Source organism: Haliotis cracherodii, unplaced genomic scaffold (assembly GCF_022045235.1).
Source record: "Haliotis cracherodii isolate W230 unplaced genomic scaffold, xgHalCrac1.p SCAF_33, whole genome shotgun sequence".
Classification (NCBI taxonomy): domain Eukaryota; kingdom Metazoa; phylum Mollusca; class Gastropoda; order Lepetellida; family Haliotidae; genus Haliotis; species Haliotis cracherodii.
Genome location: NW_027266290.1, coordinates 1008895 through 1028458, shown reverse-complemented (window position 1 = coordinate 1028458; position 19564 = coordinate 1008895). Strand labels below are relative to the sequence as shown.

Below are 19564 nucleotides of genomic sequence, written 5' to 3'. Positions count from 1 at the left end.
TTTGTTTGTTTGTTGTTTAACGCCGAGTATGACCACCCGATCCCGTTAGTCGCCCGTTAGAAGACCTATTAAATGGGTTACTTTATGACGTCTTGGACTTGGGGTGAGGTAAGGAGGTGAAAATTGGGTGTAACCCATATTTCGACGCGTGCGTGCGTGCGTGTACAAAACATGTACGATAAAGCATCTAGTGTATACACAAAAAGTGTACGATATAGAATCTTGAATGCACGTATGGCATCACGTCAAAGTCAGGTATAATGAACTCATGTATTTGATGTCAACGTCAGATATAATGGACGCATGTCTTTGTTGTCAAAGTCAGATATAACCGACGCATTTTTTTTTTAGTTCAATGTCAGATATAATGGACGCATGTCTTTGGTGTCAACGTCAGATATAATGGACGCATGTATTTATGTCAACGTCAGATATAATGGACGCATGTATTTTTATGTCAAAGTCAGATATAATGGACGCATGTCTTTGATGTCAACGTCAGATATAATGGACGCATGTCTTTGATGTCAACGTCAGATATAATCGCGCATGGTTTTTTATGTCAACGCCAGATATAATAGACGCATGTCTTTGATGTCAACGTCAGATATAATGGACGCATGTTTTTTTATGTCAACGTCTGATATTATGAACGCATGTCTTTGATGTCAACGGCAGATACAAGGGCCTCCTATCTTTAGTGTCAACTTCCTGTATAATATAATGAGTTGTTTTCATCTTCCCGGGGCAAGAACCTTTACGAAAGCCGATTTGTATCAAAGTCTAGAAACTAGGCTTTGATACAGGCTAGTGGGCACCTTGCCGCGGGAAGATGAGGCGTTTCATGTAATTGAACATTTAAAGAACTGTTAAATTTGATTATCTCTATTTAACCAATTTGTAAAAAGTAGTTTGTAGCTGGGTAGTTTTGCGTCAACTGTCTATGTGCTTATAATGACTTCATTAACGGCGTCAACACGTTCCATCATCAGCCTTGTGGTTGGATGCAGGGCTTTTCTCTGTGTGAAGGACTTGAAGTGAGCCTCATCCACAAAGATCTAAGATGACAAGATACAGATAATATTAACACACATAGAATAAAACGTTTGCGTGAGTGAGATGGATTTAACGCCGCAATGAACAGTATTTCGGTCATATCACCGCCTGGAGGTCACCAAAGAATGGGACGATTCCAGTCACGGATCAGACACAAGGTCGTGGAATATTTTTCTTAAATCAGAAACAAATTGCATTGCATGTAAAGCCCCGCTGCAATGTTGTTTGTTTGTCTGTGTGTTTGTTTGTTTGTTGTTACAGTTAAAATATGATTTAATACATCATTTCGTTTTGGCTGATATCCTTATAAAATGGTCAATTTTGAAAATTCTAGTTCTATTCTAGTTTTGTCGTTGATCCATTTTGCAAAGTTGTTCCAGATATATTTTACAATTTTGCACTCAAAGAACATGTACACTAAGGTTTGTTTTTCTGGCTTACAAAAATTGCAAAGAAATGATCATTTACATCCCATTTTGTACATATTTTGCCATAAAGGTTGTTATGATTTATCTCTTTCCTCTACATAGAATTTCCTGTTTTGTATTAAGTTTCCCCATGCACACATGAGAGAGAGAGAGAGAGCTAGAGAGAGAGAGAGAGAGAGAGAGAGAGAGAGAGAGAGAGAAAGAGAGAGAGAGAGAGAGAGAGAGAGAGAGAGAGAGAGAGAGAGAGAGAGAGAGATTTGTATGTTTGTGTCACACGCACAAGCCGTCATGGTAAAAACATTTGGCATAATATGAGTTCAAAACAAAAGCTTGTACATCCAGCCTTATTATGCTCATGAAACACATCAAAATACAAGTGTGTCCAATGTGAAATAATAATAATAATAATAATAATAATAATAATGATGATGATGATGATGATGATGATGATGATGATGATGATGATAATAAACACAAACCATAATAATTGGACGCAGTGGTAGTGCTAAGTGGTTGGTGTCACTTAGGAGCTGGCGTTTTAGGGTCTGCAGGGCGTTATCAAGCTCCCTAAAGTTTTCTGCTTAGGTGACGTTTGAGGCAGGGTCTGCATGGCCAAGATTCCTTGAGCATTTTGCTCTGTAACTTTCAACTACAGGTCTGGATGGCTTGGGTCCAGATTTTTAAAACTTAGAATATCAGCTCCATCGACGTTGTTTGTCATTCGGGTGATGGAATGAACGCTGTTAAACGTTGAAAGTTATTCGACAATCCCACATCCTCGTGTGGTACTAAGCAGTGATACGATACTTGCACTCTTCAAAGGCCAAGTTTCGACCACCGAGTCTGTTCGAAATAAACCCTACGTTAACCTGAACACCAGCCATACTGACACAAAGACGAATTCTTAACGCCAAGCTGAAGTTCCACAATTGAGAAAAATAAAATCATCAATGAAATTGAACATAGTTAAAATTCGAGTGTACATAGTAAAATATTCTACCACTTCAATATCATACTGTTATGTATGCTTGACAACGGTATAACAATTTACAACGAAACGTCAATACAAAAGTGCATTAAAGAAGTTGTTATTTTATAAACGTTTGTCTAGTTTGTCATCTTCCTTTTAGGAAACGCCTATGCATCTATTCGGGTGAACTTAATTCACCATCGAAAATGTAAATCGCAAAAAAGCCTCCATTGTTTCACTTATCAATACGCTTCCTTGTTTTGTCAACCTTAAACAACAGAAGCATGCATTCCTGGAAGTCACAATTGGTTCAATGGTTGTCTTAGAAATCTATTGATCAAACGTAAGTAAGAAATACTATTGAGTAGGATATTGATAACTACCAATGGAATTCTCTTGAACTGAAACCAGAAAGGTTCCTTTTTAACCTCAACCATGAGCACGACCTCGTCAACCTCCTCCTGACTGAACTCCAGTGCGTGGATCACGTGACTGATCTTCTACACTTGAACTAGTGTTGTGTTGTTAACGCTCATTGAATAAGTGAATGTTACAAGCAGTCATAGAAGGCCTTATTACTGATTTATTGACTTTAATATACCGACGTAACTTGTAAAAAAAAGACAAAATGAAAAAAATCGATGAATTTTTACAGCATTGCCGTGAAACCTAACACGTGAATGATAACAGAGACGCACCGTTGAAGATGCGGGTTATTCTGATCTTCAGTCACCCATGTTTCTCGTGACAGGCGACTGGCGGGATCGAGTGGCCAGGCTCGGTTGATACATGTTACCGCATCCCATCTGTGTAGATCGATGCTCATGATGACAATCACTGGACTGTCTGGTCCAGACTCGATTGTTTACTGACCACCGTTATATAGCTGGAGTGTGGCGTTAAACAACAACAAACAGAACAATAGGTGCGCCGTGTAACTTACAAACAATTATGTATATGTAACAAATATTATAAATTTGAGATAACACGTTCTTAGTAAAGTACAGATTTCATACTTTGTTTTGGGTTAAGTCCCGTCCGGGATTCGAGCCCACACTGCCAGAGTGAGGCACCTAATCGCCAGCACACAAAGTCAGCGATCTCACCCACCCACAAAGATTCATGTACATAATTATGTCTGTATTTGTATTGTGGGTGCCGCGTGAGGCAACAAGCAAACCTACTTTTCTTTCACAAATTGTATGTGTGGCGGATGCTACCAAACGAGCAGGACTTATTTGGTTTCCAGTGATCAATTCATATAATTTGCCTCATTATTGTGACTTTTACGCTCACTGGTCCATTTAGAGGGTATTGGGGACTCAATGTGGTACGCGGGATTCGGGAGTCCATTTAGAGGGTATTCGGAACTCAATGTGGTACGTAGATTTGGGGGTCCATTTAGAGGGTATTCGGGACTCAATGTGGTACGCGGGATTTGGGGGTCCATTTAGAGGGTATTCGGGACTCAATGTGGTACGCCGGGTTCGGTGTCTATTTAGAAGGTTTTCAGGATTCAATGTGGTACGCGGGGTACGGGGGTCCGTTTAGAGGGTATTCGGGACTCAAATGTGGTACGCAGGGTACGGGGGTCCATTTAGAGAGTATTCGGGACTCAATGTGGTACGCGGTGTTCGGGGGTCCATTTAGAGGGTATTGGGGACTTAAATATGAAATGAGGGATTTGGGGGCCCATTTAGACGGTATTCGGGACTCAATGTGGTACGCGGGGTTCGGGGGTCCATTTAAAGGGTATTTGGAATACTGCTGAGTGTGGCGTTAAACAACAACAAACAGAACAATAGGTGCGCCGTGTAACTTACAAACAATTATGTATATGTAACAAATATTATAAATTTGAGATAACACGTTCTTAGTAAAGTACAGATTTCATACTTTGTTTTGGGTTAAGTCCCGTCCGGGATTCGAGCCCACACTGCCAGAGTGAGGCACCTAATCGCCAGCACACAAAGTCAGCGATCTCACCCACCCACAAAGATTCATGTACATAATTATGTCTGTATTTGTATTGTGGGTGCCGCGTGAGGCAACAAGCAAACCTACTTTTCTTTCACAAATTGTATGTGTGGCGGATGCTACCAAACGAGCAGGACTTATTTGGTTTCCAGTGATCAATTCATATAATTTGCCTCATTATTGTGACTTTTACGCTCACTGGTCCATTTAGAGGGTATTGGGGACTCAATGTGGTACGCGGGATTCGGGAGTCCATTTAGAGGGTATTCGGAACTCAATGTGGTACGTAGATTTGGGGGTCCATTTAGAGGGTATTCGGGACTCAATGTGGTACGCGGGATTTGGGGGTTCATTAAGAGGGTATTCGGGACTCGATATGGTACGCGGGATTCGGTGTCCATTTAGAGGGTATTCGGGACTCAATGTGGTACGCGGGATTTGGGGGTCCATTTAGAGGGTATTCGGAACTCAATGTGGTACGTAGATTTGGGGGTCCATTTAGAGGGTATTCGGGACTCAATATAGTACGCGGGATTCGGAGTCAATTTAGAGGGTATTCGGAACTCAATGTGATACGCGGGATTCAGAGTCCATTTAGAGGGTATTCGGAACTCAATGTGGTACGTAGATTTGGGGGTCCATTTAGAGGGTATTCGGGACTCAATGTGGTACGCCGGGTTCGGTGTCTATTTAGAAGGTTTTCAGGATTCAATGTGGTACGCGGGGTACGGGGGTCCGTTTAGAGGGTATTCGGGACTCAAATGTGGTACGCAGGGTACGGGGGTCCATTTAGAGAGTATTCGGGACTCAATGTGGTACGCGGTGTTCGGGGGTCCATTTAGAGGGTATTGGGGACTTAAATATGAAATGAGGGATTTGGGGGCCCATTTAGACGGTATTCGGGACTCAATGTGGTACGCGGGGTTCGGGGGTCCATTTAAAGGGTATTTGGGACTCAATATGGCACGAGGAATTCGGGGGTCCATTTTGGGGGTATTCAGGACTAAATGTGGAACGCGGGATTCAGACGCAAATATAGTCTTATTTGGAACATTGGAACAAAATATTGATGTGCGTGTAAAAATCATGTATATACTTGTTTTTCAGTATATTGTTTTCTGTTCATTTCAGATGACTCCCTTTTAAGACCTAGGCACGTGTTCTTTTGGTTTTGTCTGGAATTGACATTCGGCCTCTCTGTAGTGAATTCCGCCATATACTTTTAATTTTTGTCTTTAATAGTATTCGGTATTCAAAGTTGAACAAAAAGGAGTCGAGTGAAAGAAAAACAGCATTCGAGATTCAGGGTTGAGAGGGTAGCACCCCTTCATGTCCCGATACTGTATCGGGTTCTTCGCCTAAGTTAAAGACATCTTCCCGGAGCACGGGATTTGACTGACGATAAAAGTCCAGTTCCACCCTTGCCGAAATAGGCTAGAATTATGGAGTTATATTTTGGCTGGACTAGTGAGGTTATGCATAGTTCAATCAAAATCGCGTAACGAACAAGACATCCGGTTCGTAAACAACAAGCATTCAACGTACAGATTTCGGTCGACTGCTGGATTTGCAAAACATGTGTACCGTCAACTGGGCGACGACAGATATTGTCCACATCTTTTCATCTCTTTAATCAAGATGCTCAAGTGATCTGATGCACTTCACGAGGTAAGACCCGTTATTTCCATACAGATCTTGATTACCTATCAGATCGTCTTAACTGGGCGCCGCCATTTTGTTTGAAGCATATGCAAGTGAAATGAGAGGTGGAATCTGATTGGTCAATAGAAGGAACATAGAAGGGCTATGATCGACACCATTGGGCTACGATCGGGACACGGAATTCCAGCCCAGTTCGGCAAAGGTTGAAACTTGACTTGTTTAGTCAGTTTACACCCTTGCCTCGTGAAGATGATTAAAGCAAAATGTTACATGTATGAAATACTCATGCAGCACACTGTCTACTGTTTGTAGTACCAATTGGATAAGCGAGCCAAGCCAACCCAATCTCATTAAAATCAGTTGTCGCTATTGCTAAACAAAGATCTGAGGACATCCCATTACGGGTCACGTCAGAACGACCTTTCATCCGACCAATCAGAGCGTCGCTTACCTGATAATGAAAGTGACAGTCGGAATGTGATTTCTACCTCGAAATGCATAACACACAAACAATAACAGCTGTTGTTGGAGGTCGTTAACGTTGGTACTTATGTAAAACACTAATCACTATTTAATGAGCTGGGGAGAGAAATACAACTGAGTTGGCTTTTCCAATCGAAAACAACTGAAGTTAGCGATGTTGTATAAAAAATATGACCTATACTTGTGCTCGGTCAACACTAAAGAAAACGTCTACATGCTTTTTGTAAAAATATAAATGGATTTAAAACTTTTAAAACACTTTTTAATACACAATTGTTGATATCTTGGACATCTTATCTTAAATGGAAATAATTGGAATCTGTAAATCAGTAGATCAATATAGACATCTGTACATAACGAGACCCGTGAAGATCCGGGTTAGAACAGGTCTTCAGCAACCCATGCTTCCCGTAAGAGGCGACAATATGCTTGTAAGAGGCAACTAACGGGATCGGGTGGTAAGCTCGCTGAATTGGTTGATGCATGTCATCGATCCCAATTGCGTGGATCGATGCTCATCACTGGATTGTCTGATCCAGACTTGATTATTTACAGACCGCCGTGATATAGCTGGAATATTGCTGAGTGCGGCGTAAAACAACAAACAAACAAACGAATGTACATCACAATGCAATTAACTGTCTGCTTACCTCAAACGTGGTGTCCGTTATTTGGATTGTAAGATTAAACTGTTGATTTGCCACAAACGGGAATTCATCCTGGATGTATTCCTCCACTTCCCAATATGTACCGTAAGTGTTGAAAACTGTGCACGTACAAAAGAATCTTGCTGTAATTACAAGAGACCGGATATCCCCGTTGTAACACAGACTGAACTCAGGACTGAAACAATGAAACAGTTTGTGATATATAATGGTTTATGTTTTGCTCTGTTTTATGCAAATTGATATGATCTATATTTTAAGTGAGTGAGTCAGTTGTGTTTCACGCCGCTTTGATTTGTTTCTTATTAAAACCACACTCAGCAATATTCCAACTTTATGACGACGGTAAGTAAATAATCGAGTCTGGACCAGACAATACAGTAATTGACATCATGAGCATCGATCTACGCAGTTGAGATACGATGACATGCATCAACCAAGTCAGTGAGCCTGCCCACCCGATCCCGTTAGTCGCATCTCACGATAAGCCCCTTTAAACAGTATTCCAGTTTTATCACAGCGTGTCAGATGAATTCGGGAGGAAAGCCAGAGTGATACAGGTCTTAGACTGGTGAAACAGGCGAACACGGGTATGGTGCTGACAAATCTAGAATCATAATCGGGGCAAACCGGGATTCGAACTTACGAGCACAGGTTTCTGGCGAGTTCAAGGGACGCAAGTCTGGATAGGGAATTGCGGCGTCTGAGCCACCTGTGTACCCCCAACATTAAATCTCATATATTATAGTATGTTTCGTTCTGGTCTTCAAGTTGGTTTCAATGAGACAGGATCATCAGGTAGTTTATTCTGTTAGTTTCCATAGCATATGGCATGTATAAACCCCCTGCGCATGCGCTAGTTACAAAACTTGTACATGCATAATATTATGAACTGTTACATGTAACTACAGGATTGCTACCTGGAACGAATATCTTAGTGTGTGCTTCTATGCATATGGCGGTGTTTCATTGGTCATACTGATTGTATGACAAAGGTATATAGCAATATTATGTGCAAGTGGCAGTCTTTTGTACAGCATGTTGTTGTTGTTGTCATTGTTGTTGTTATTTGTGTGTTTGTTATTTGTACTCAGCAACATTCCAGCTATATGACGGGGGTCTGTAAATAATCGAGTCTGGATCAGACACACCAGTCATTGACATCATGAGCATCGATCCAAGCAAAGGGGATACGATGACATGCATCAACCAAGTCAGCGAGCCTGACCACCCGATCCCGTTAGTCGCCTGTTTCAACAAGCAACATTCCAGCTATATGACGACGGTCTGTAGATAATCGAGTCTGGATCAGACACACCAGTCATTGACATCATGAGCATCGATCCAAGCAAAGGGGATACGATGACATGGATCAACTAAGTCAGCGAGCCTGACCACCCGATCCCGTTAGTCGCCTCTTACGAGAAGCAACATTCCAGCTATATGACGACGATCTGTAAATAATCGAATCTGGATCAGACACACCAGTCATTGACATCATGAGCATCGATCCAAGCAAAGGGGATACGATGACACGGATCAACCAAGTCAGCGAGCCTGACCACCCGATCCCGTTAGTCGCCTCTTATGACAAGCATAGTCGCCTTTTACGGCAAGCATGGGTTGCTGAAGACCTATTCTACCCCGGATCTTCACGTCTCTGAGGTAAAGTGATACAGGCTAAAGAAAAATTAATGATTATGGAGAATGAATACCTGGCGTTACCGTCGAATACTCCGAGAACCGTCAGGGTCATTCCTGCGTGCATCTGGGAGTGGAAGTGGACCGTGTGTGTATCAGCCACCTTGAATGAAATATTTGGTCGCTAGAGTGAGTGAATATGGTTTAACGCCGCTTTTAGCAATATTCTATCAATATCACGGCGGGGGACACCAGAAATGGACTTCACACATTGTACCCATGTCGGGAATCGAACCCGGGTCTTCAGCGTGACAACCGAACGCTTTAACCACAAAGCTACCCGACCGCCCCTTGGTCGGTAGAGACGTCCCTGTAAACTCAAATAGTGAATATGGTTTCAGCCCGCGATTAGCAATATTGCAGCAATACTGCGGCGGAATTTTTGCTTTGTTCTTTTGTTTTGTTTGTAGTTTGATATTCCAACTATATGACTGCGGTCTTCAAATGATAGAGTTTGGATCAGACAATCCAGTGATTGACATCATGAGAATTGATCTACGCAACTTGCATACGATAACATGCATTGACAAATTCAGGGAGCCTGACCACCCGACCCCGTCAGTTGCCAAAGACCACTTCTAACCAGCATCTTCACGGGAGGTTCATTCTTTGAATTTCCATAGCTAAGTTACCCAGGTATGTTTGTGAAACGTTCGTGACAACAGCCGTTGTAAACGTTGCAAACTTAAAATCGTTTTTCAAAGATATTACTAAGATATTAGGCCGATTTATAACGAGCATCACTGAACTGAAGTCGAATTCGTTTTCCTCAATCATTTCATAAGGCCCACTTTTATTCGTTACGTTTTTTGTTTGTTTATTTATTTATTTATTTATTTATTTATTTATTTATTTATTTATTTATTTATTTATTTATTTATTTATTTATTTATTTATTTTTTTTTTTATTTATTTTTTTTTTTTATTCGTTACGTTTACAAATAGCCGATGACCATATCGAATCAATGGCTGCCCTGGTAGATGCAAGACACATTCGAATGATCAGAATACCCACTGCGTCATGCTCAAATGTATGGACGCAGTTCCGAACCCCAAGACGGTTCCACCGCCCATTGGCCAGGCACTCCTGTTGGACTCCGGGGTACAAAAACGACGTTCCATCCCGACAGAGGGGCGACATCACCATCGACACGTTCATGGAACAGTCAGCTGTAAATTATACAGTAGAGGAAAAAATGGGCCGTGAGAAGAAGATATACACCAGGAAGATGATAAAACATCACCTGGGAAGATAATACTTAAAAGAAGATGATACACCAAGACGAAGATAATACGTCAAGTAAAAGATAATACATCAAGAAAATGATAATACGCCTAGAAGAAGATAATAAACCAAGACGAAGATAATACGTCAAGAAGAAGATAATAAACCAAGACGAAGATAATACGTCAAGAAAAAGGTAATACATCATGAAGAAGATAATAAACCAAGACGAAGATAATAGGCCAAGAAGAAGATAATACATCAAGAAGAAGATAACAGGCCAAGAAGAAGATAATACATCAAGAAGAAGATAACAGGCCAAGAAGAAGATAATACATCAAGAAGATTATAATGCGTCACAAAGAAGATAAGATAAGATAAGAACAGGAAGAAGATAATATATCAAGAAGATAATACACCAAGAAGAAAATTCATCAAGAAGATAATACATCAAGACAAAAATAATGGGCCAAGAAGGAGATAATATAGTTAGATGGAGATACATCAAGAATAAACCAAGACGAAGATAATACGTCAAGAAGAAGATAATAAACCAAGACGAAGATAATACGTCAAGAAAAAGGTAATACATCAAGAAGAAGATAATAAACCAAGACGAAGATAATAGGCCAAGAAGAAGATAATACATCAAGACGAAGATAATAGGCCAAGAAGAAGATAATACATCAAGAAGAAGATAACAGGCCAAGAAGAAGATAATACATCAAGAAGAAGATAACAGGCCAAGAAGAAGATAATACATCAAGAAGATAACAGGTCAAGAAGAAGATAATACATAAAGAAGATTATAATGCGTCACAAAGAAGATAAGATAAAATAAGAACAGGAAGAAGATAATATATCAAGAAGATAATACACCAAGAAGAAAATTCATCAAGAAGATAATACATCAAGACAAAAATAATGGGCCAAGAAGGAGATAATATAGTTAGATGGAGATACATCAAGAAGATAACACATCGTGAAGAGAATACATCGAGAAGAGAATACATCAAGATGAATATAATACATTAAGAAGATAATTAATCAAGGTGAATATAATACATCACGAAGATAATTCATCAAGGTGAATATAATACATCACGAAGATAATACATCAAGACGATAATGTATCAAGAAGATAATATATCAATAAGAAGATAATACATTGCGAAGATAAAACATCAAGATGAAAATAATGGGCCAAGAAGAAGACTAAACATCAATATAAAGATAATAAATCAAGAAGAAAATACATCAAGAAGAAAATAAACCAAGAAGATAATACATCAAAAAGATAATACATCAATATGAAGATAATACATCAAGACAAAAATAATGGGCCAAGAAGAAGATAATATAGTTAGATGAAGATACATCATGAAGATAACACATGGAGAAGATAATACACCAAGATGAATATAATGGATCAAGATGAATATAATGCATCAAGAAGATAATACATGAAGAAGATAATATATCAAGATGAATTTAATGCATCAAGAAGATAATACATGAAGAAGATAATATATCAAGATGAAGATAATACATCACGAAGATAATACAGCAAGACGAAAATAATAGGCCAAGAAGAAGATTATACATCAATATGTCAAGACAAATACAAGACACTATATCAAGAAGATAATGGATCAAACAAATAATACATAAAGAAGATAATATATCAAAAATATAATACATCAAGGCTATGATATATCAAGGAGATAATACACCAAGATAAAGATAATACATCACGAAGATAATACACCAAGAAGATAATATATCAAGAAGAAGATAATATATCATGAAAATAATACATCAAAACGAAAATTATAAGCCAAAAAGAAAATTATACATCAATATGAAGATAATATTCCAAGAATATAATACAGCAAGAAGATAATACAGCAAGAAGATAATGCATCGAGAAGATAATATATCAAGAAGATAATTAATCAAAAAGATAATACTTCAAACAGATAATACATAAAGAAGATAATATATCAAGAAGATAATACATCAAGACGATAATATATCAAGAAGATAATATATCAAAAAGACACTATATCAAGAAGATAATACTTCAAATAAAACAGATTATACATAAAGAAGATAATACGTCAAGAATATAATACATCGAGACTATAACATATCAAGAAGAGAATACACCAAGAAGATAATATATCAAGAAGAAGATAATACATCATGAAAATAATACATCAAGACGAAAATTATAGGCCAAGAAGAAAATTATACATCAATATGAAGATAATATTCTAAGAAGGTAATACAGCAAGAAGATAATACAGCAAGAAGATAATGCATCAAGAAGATAATACAACAAGAATACAAAACATCAAGAAGATAATATATCAAGAAGATGATGCATTAAGAAGATTATATATCAAGACAAAGATGATATATCAAGAAGATAATACATCAAGTAGATATATAATACATGAAGAAGGTGATACATCTAGAAGATAATGCATCAAGAAGATAATGTCAGACCAAGATAATACCCAGAGAAGATGGTAAGGCAACAGTACGAAAAGTATACAGTACACGATGGTGCAACTATAAAGTTATACTATATAATACTCTGTGTATAATTATATTCTTTTCACCTGAGGTCTTCATGACAAGATTACATCACAGTTTTGAATTTCTAAACTAGGACATCTGTTTTAAAGTGTTTGGACATACCGACATATGTGATCCATCCTCCCTCTGTGGTGGCATCGTCCAGTGACCAAGAAGGCTTGGAGTACAGCTTACACCGGTTTGTTGAAGGGTGCACGCAAGCCTGTCGACAGTGGGTGTTCCGTCCGCATGTAACTATACAATCATGGCGATTCAAAGACTTTTCGTCGGACAGTTCATTTCCACTGAATACATAGTTGTCTAATTCTGCATAATGGAACAGGGTCATATTAAAATCACATCCACAGAAAACTTCCAAAACACCAAGAAGTAGGAGCAATGTTTTTATGAACCACATATCCGACTTCTTCACAAACACTTCGGACTGCCAGATTCTTTTTAACTACGTATCGATCTTCGCAACCATCACTCGCTGACGTGAAGACCTTTAAAATAGACATCCGTTGTCTTTATATACAAACCATAGTTACTATGGCCACAAATATACACCAACATTATTAATATTAATTCGTTTAATGTCTTAGAGAAGAAATCTTAAAGTAGAGCCCGTTCTACGATTCCGACTGTATCATTAAATACAGTGGTGGTACCATACCAGGTGTTCGCGGGGGATAGGGTACCCTGGTGATTAAAGCGTTCGCCTCCTCCCACCCCCATCCCCACCCGCCACCACACACACACACACACACACACACACACACACACACCGTGATATTGCTGTAATATTGCTCTGAGATACGTAAAATCCAACTCACTCACCAGGTGTTCGCGAAAAGGTGTGCATTACCTACCCCACCGCTGCCACCCGTCTCAAACGCAGGCAAGTCATTTATTCACCCAAGAATACACAGGAACATATGTTACAAGTCGAAGGAGGGAATTTTTGCACGGGACGACATAAATTCATTGTACGATTCCGGCCATATAAGAATGTTCAGGTCGTCAGTATATTCTGACCTGTCGGCAGCATCGAAAAAAGATAGAAGACAGTGGCAATCGATGGATTATACCATGACTACAAGAAATGTCATTGTCGGCATGGAACGTTCCAGGACATTAGTTTTCATGCCACAATCATCCAAGTGTATATACAGTTGTCTGTAAAACACATGGGTAGGAGGGACAAAATGCTTCTATGCAAAAATTATTGACTATAAAACGTTAACTCTAGATAATAACAAGTCTGGATTATCCATCGAAACATTCCAATGGGCGTAAAAGCCAAAATAGCGGCGATTATGATATGAACTGATCACAGAAAATCAGTTATGATACCAAGTGTTCGCGAAACACTAACAGCAATAACTCATGAAGATAAGCATTTAGAAGGGAAAAGATGAGAGCTACATGTGGATAATATACGTAGTAGATTAATACAAGACACTAATACAACTCGTATAGATATAAACCCCACCTAAACTGGATCTAGTCTATACGGGGGCCCTAAAAACCTCTCAGGAGTCAAGCTGCCGGTCCCTATTTTGACCACGTACCTCGCATTTTTCGAGGAGCATGACTCACTGAGACTGACCAATCCTGTGGCCTTTTGCCGCCCTCTACCTGGGAATTGTCACCTCGGGTACCCCTAAGTGCCAGCAAATAACGGATATTTGGCAGATAAAGAAATAAGCCTCTTTATACAACTATGTGTTATTTCTGTCAAACAAGATTGTGGTCTCGATATCAACTGAAATAAAACTGCAATTTCGACTTTCAACATAACCTCATTTACACAAGAAAACATTAGTCGGAAGTATAATATGATGAAGTATTTTGTATTGGAGCCATTGCAGTTTAGTGTCTCTGGTACATCGAAAAGGCATTCTATTGTATTGGGACCAGTTACCAATTGAGTCATCCGTTAGAATATTCTTTTCCCATTTCGTAGGGTGTACATTTTTTGTAGTGACTTCTGGAATTAGTAAGTTGTAGAAGCATTTCGATCCATTTGCAAATTTAAGTACATTTTCGATACATGGGGGTATAATTAAATTTTGCAACTTGTTCAGTTCTTCTAGTTCAACATTACTTGCCTTGAAATAGTGTTTAATGGCCACGATAAGGCCGTTATATAGTAAGAAGTTCTTTTTTATCTCGCAAGATTTTGAAAAGTTGTGAAACGACAGAAATGTTCCATCTTTGTCAAGGAGGTTATGAAATGTACCCCATTTTTATTCCAGGTGCTATAAAAGACGGGCTTACGGCCAAATACATATATTACTGTTAAACCAAATATTATCGGCCAGTAAATGATTGTGTTCCAGTTGAGCGTTTAAGTCACACCAGGCAGTCAAAATATCTTTGTAGTAATTGTTAGGGGTGAGTGGTAGTAGTTTATTTCTTAAGTAGTTACAGTTATGTTCTAATATATTGCCTGCACCTACCGGTAGCTTGGGAAGATTAAGATTAAATAGATAACTCTACTTGGATTTCGAAGTAAGAAAGCGTCTTATCATTGATATTTTTTTTAGCCTGGATTGTTGCTTTAATGTTAGGGGCATTGAACCCTCTATCCTTTTTTTCACAAATGATTTGGTTTCTTTTAATTTTGTCAGGCTTATTCTTCCAGATAAACTTAAAACAATTTCTTTGAAATGCATTAACAACATCAGTGTTTGGATTTGGTAGTGAACTGAATAAGTGATGTAGCTTAGGAATAATTAACGATTTTAAAATCGTGTTTCTGTCAAGGGGAGTAAGGTTGCGGGCTGACCAAATAGACATTAACCGTTCACATATTCTAATCTTTTCTTTATAATTTGTTACTATCATATCATTAAGATCCTGGGTAAATGTAATTCCTAGCAGGTCAAAGTCACTTTTGTCCCAATTGAGATTAAGTTGGGAGCATAATTTCATTTTAGAGCGTTTTTTTTTATCCAATCCATATGAGACGCGTTTTTTCAATGTTAACTTTTAGACCTGAAAATCTGGCAAAGACGTTTAATACATTAAAAACAGCAAAGAGATATTGTTCGGAACCGTCTAAAATACATGTTGTATCGTCTGCAAACTGATTGATTAGAAAATCTACATTGTCTATTGTTACCGCTGTGATATTTTTGTTGTCTTTTATCATTATGGCAAGAATCTCTGCACAGAGAATAAATATGTATGGAGGGAGTGGATCACCCTGACGACATCCCCTTTGTATATCAAACAAAGGCGAACCATAACCATTTACAAGTACACTGGATTCTATTCCGTTATATAATGTCATAAACCACGAACATATTGATCGTCCAAAATTGAAAAAAAGCTAGTGTCTTATCTATGAAGGACCAGTCAACTGTATCGAAAGCCTTTTCAAAGTCGATTAGTAGAAGTAGTCCAGGAATTTGGTGTGATTCTGTGTATTCCATGAAGGCATTAAGTGATACCGTTATCTCGCCAATATACCTACCAGACATAAAGCCTTTTTGGTCGTCGCTAATTAACATATGGAGCACAGATTTTATTCTTTTGGAGATAGCAATTGAAGCTTTTTTGTAAAGAACTGATAAAAGTGAGATAGGTCTCCAGTTTTTTAAAAATATGTTTGGTTTGTTACCTTTTGGAATGCAAGTAATAAGTCCCTTTTTTAGAGTTATGGACAGTTTACCTTTATCATATGATTGGTTTATAGATCGGATTAAAAATTTGTTGATATCTGACCAAAAATATTTAAGAAATTCAGCAGTAAAACCATCGGAACCGGGGCTTTTATCATTTTTCAAACATTTCAGTGCTGCAAGTAGTTCTCCATAGTCAAGTTTGGCTTCTAGTGATGATGATATTTTTTTTATCTAGCTTGGGCACATTACAATCCTTCAATACATTTTCAAGATCAACATTACTAACATCGTTTTTCTTATGATAGAGTTTGGAATAGAATTTTCTAATTTCTTCTTGAATTTCCTGTTTGCCGTGCCAGGATCCGCTGAATATTGGCCAAATCCTAGATACGCTGTTGATGATGTTTTGAAAATCGTTATGTTTTCAACCTCGTCTTTTCTCAAATATTAACCTGACCCGCCGTCATCAAAACACGTTATTCAAAACGGCGTTTGATCCATGAAGATCCGGGGTAGAATAGATTTTCAGCAACCAATGCTTGCCGTAAAAGGTGACCATGCTTGTCGTAAGAGGCGACTAACGGGATCGGGTTGTCAGGCTCGCTGACTTGATTGATGCATGACATCGATCCCACATTGCGAGGATCGATGCTCATGATGTCAATCACTGGACTTTCTTTGTCCAGACTCGATTATTTACAGACCTCCGTCATATAGCTGGAATATTGCTGAGTGCGGCGTTAAACAACAAACCAACCAAGCAACATTTCTTTCGCTAGCCTCTTTTGTTGATGTTTTCGCCAATGTTTACAATATGTGATGAGTGATGCATTTATATAACTGTCCTAACTATTTTCCATTTAGGCCCTATTCAATCTGATTATTCTCTGTCGTTGGCGTTTTGTATGCTGTGTGTACACTTCATCCATCTTGCATCAAAGTCTGTGGTTTCAGTAAACATCGTCCATAGATATCAAGGCGTATGCATGCGTATATATACATTGTCTGTTTACTTAGGGAAATTAACCTCCCACGTTCTCTGGAACTGAACAAAGCGGGGTATTGGGGTTTACATAACAAGTTGTTTCTTTTTTCTAATGACGACTAATACAAATAAAACATTCTTTGAAAAGGTTGTCGTGTTTCTCTTAGTCTTATTTCCTCACATAAACAATTTATGCCACATTAAGCCTCGTAGTATAGAAATATATAACGATATTTACGTAAACATCAGTTTACACAGCCGCCGTACCTATGTTTCAAAGAAACACAATTCTTATCAAATAATGAACTTTAGAGTCCACTGCCAGACAGCATCAGAAAGACAGCCTCCACTGCATTTCGTCCCCGCTCTCTCCTTACATCAACCGATGAAAGATATGTGTGAAAATACGACCGATCAGAACAGAACTTTATTTACGCTCAGGCCGGGATCTTCGGCATATGAGGTACAAATTTGCAAACCGTGAATACATAAGATGACGGGGTGGCTCACATGGAAGATTTCATAACGACATTACAGAGTATACAGATTTTGTTAATAACATTAATTTTTCTACAATTAAAAAGTTCTTTAAATTTAAACATATTTGGGTTTTTAGCATATGAAATTGGAACATGTATTTTCCGTTGGTGTTTTTAAAAAGGACAAATAAAAACATAATGGTATTCATCACCAACATCGCTCATGTCGCAGAGTTTACATGTTCGTTCATTGACAGGGATTTTGTGCCACCTACCTCGTTCAATAGGTAAATGGTGGTATGAGTTTCTTAACAGAAGGAATTTTACAGCCCAACAGAAAGGGAGGACTACTAAATACTTTTCAAGGACGAGTTCAGTTTTAAATATGCGATATGTGATACCTTTAGAAGAATATGTAATCTCTGCATTCCATGTTTGAGTTGCTATATCAGATAATATCAACGACATGATAGACTTAAGGACATTAGGAGGAACTGCTTGTTGGCTTTACCAATAAAAAATACAGCCCGTTTCATTGAAAATACTTTCCAAACATTTTATCCATTTATGACTGCTATTGTTTGTACAGATTTCATTATAACATTTGATATAGAATTCTTGATAACTTTTGCTCTTTGCCAGATAAGAGTTAGCCCCAAAACTTACCATTCGACATTTGATAGAGTTAATAAAAGGTACTCCTCCAAGTTGTCCATACAACATGTATAAAGGTGTACTTTTCTTAATGGAAAGTAATTGACGTAAACAATTAACGTGAACAGATGCAATTTGTTTACAATTTTCAAAACCCAGATTTCACAACCATAAAATAGAATTGGTTTTACCATAGCATCGAAGAGATATATTTGACATTTTATGGATAGATTAAATGTTCTACTTTTACGTAATACAAAGTACATGGCCATAGTGGCAGACTCACAATTTGCTTTTATAGGAGTTTTGAAAGAATTTTTATTTGTAAAATGAATTTTCCAAGATATTTATAATCATTGGCATATTCGATTGGTGAGCCATTTAATGAAATATGTTTACTTTTGTCTCTTTTTGTACCACCAAAAACTATCATTTGTTTTTTACTAGTGTTGATATGCAAACTCCATTTTTTTCAGTAAAATGAATAGATATAAAACATATTTTGTATATTTTGATGATTAAAAGCTAACAAAACGGGATTATCTGCATATAGTAATGCGAACAAAACAACGGAGAGATCTAACAGACCATTAAGTGACAAACCAATCAGAATTCATGTAAGACTTCAAGAATCCCTCAGGAATAAATTTTGATTTTACATTGGTCTTCCATCTCAAAATATACCCAACATACAGTAAAACATGTTCACTCATACTGTAAAAGGACTGTAAGTCACGATGTGTTAAACTAGCATCTGGAATATATAAGATATATTTGGGATATATTATTGAATCATTACGCCACGAGTTGACAACTGTTTTAGCTATGCCCGTTTGTGCAAAAATGGCCGCGAATTCGTCTTGTCCGGAATTAAACGAGTTGGTCACAAACGCCTCCTCCACTGCCGGCGTGAACATGGACGCTAGCATTGATTACCGATAGGAGGGTCAACGTCGGGAGTTGCCTTCATTTGAAAAAGGCGTGAGAAATGTTAAGAAGATTTGTTGAGTTTATCCAGTATTTACCGCAGATTAAAAGGTAGTCGGAGAAAAGGTCAACGT

The 19564-nt window shown here is 38.1% G+C and overlaps 1 protein-coding gene and 1 pseudogene across 1 annotated transcript; both read right to left on the bottom strand.

The window, feature by feature from the left end:
* Positions 1 to 941: 941 nt before the first annotated feature.
* On the bottom strand, positions 942 to 13168 carry LOC139477373 (uncharacterized). The gene is made up of 5 exons (XM_071259932.1): positions 12874 to 13168; positions 9958 to 10112; positions 8957 to 9045; positions 7227 to 7419; positions 942 to 1058 (listed from the first exon to the last, which is right to left on the bottom strand). Exons 1-5 carry the CDS (start codon positions 13166 to 13168, stop codon positions 942 to 944), a joined length of 849 nt encoding a protein of 282 aa, XP_071116033.1.
* Positions 13169 to 17876: 4708 nt separating this feature from the next.
* Positions 17877 to 18769, bottom strand: LOC139477395 (uncharacterized; annotated as a pseudogene).
* Positions 18770 to 19564: the final 795 nt, after the last annotated feature.

What these genes read in the sequence shown, in the direction of transcription:
- LOC139477373 (XM_071259932.1), bottom strand. Translation starts at nt 13,168, where the DNA reads ATGTGGTTCATAAAAACATTGCTCCTACTTCTTGGTGTTTTGGAAGTT. An exon ending in GTATTCGACGGTAACGCCAG is followed by an intron (nt 7,420 to 8,956) that starts GTATTCATTCTC and finishes TCATTGTTTCAG; the next exon opens with TCCTGAGTTCAGTCTGTGTT. An exon ending in TAACGGACACCACGTTTGAG is followed by an intron (nt 1,059 to 7,226) that starts GTAAGCAGACAG and finishes TTGTCATCTTAG; the next exon opens with ATCTTTGTGGATGAGGCTCA.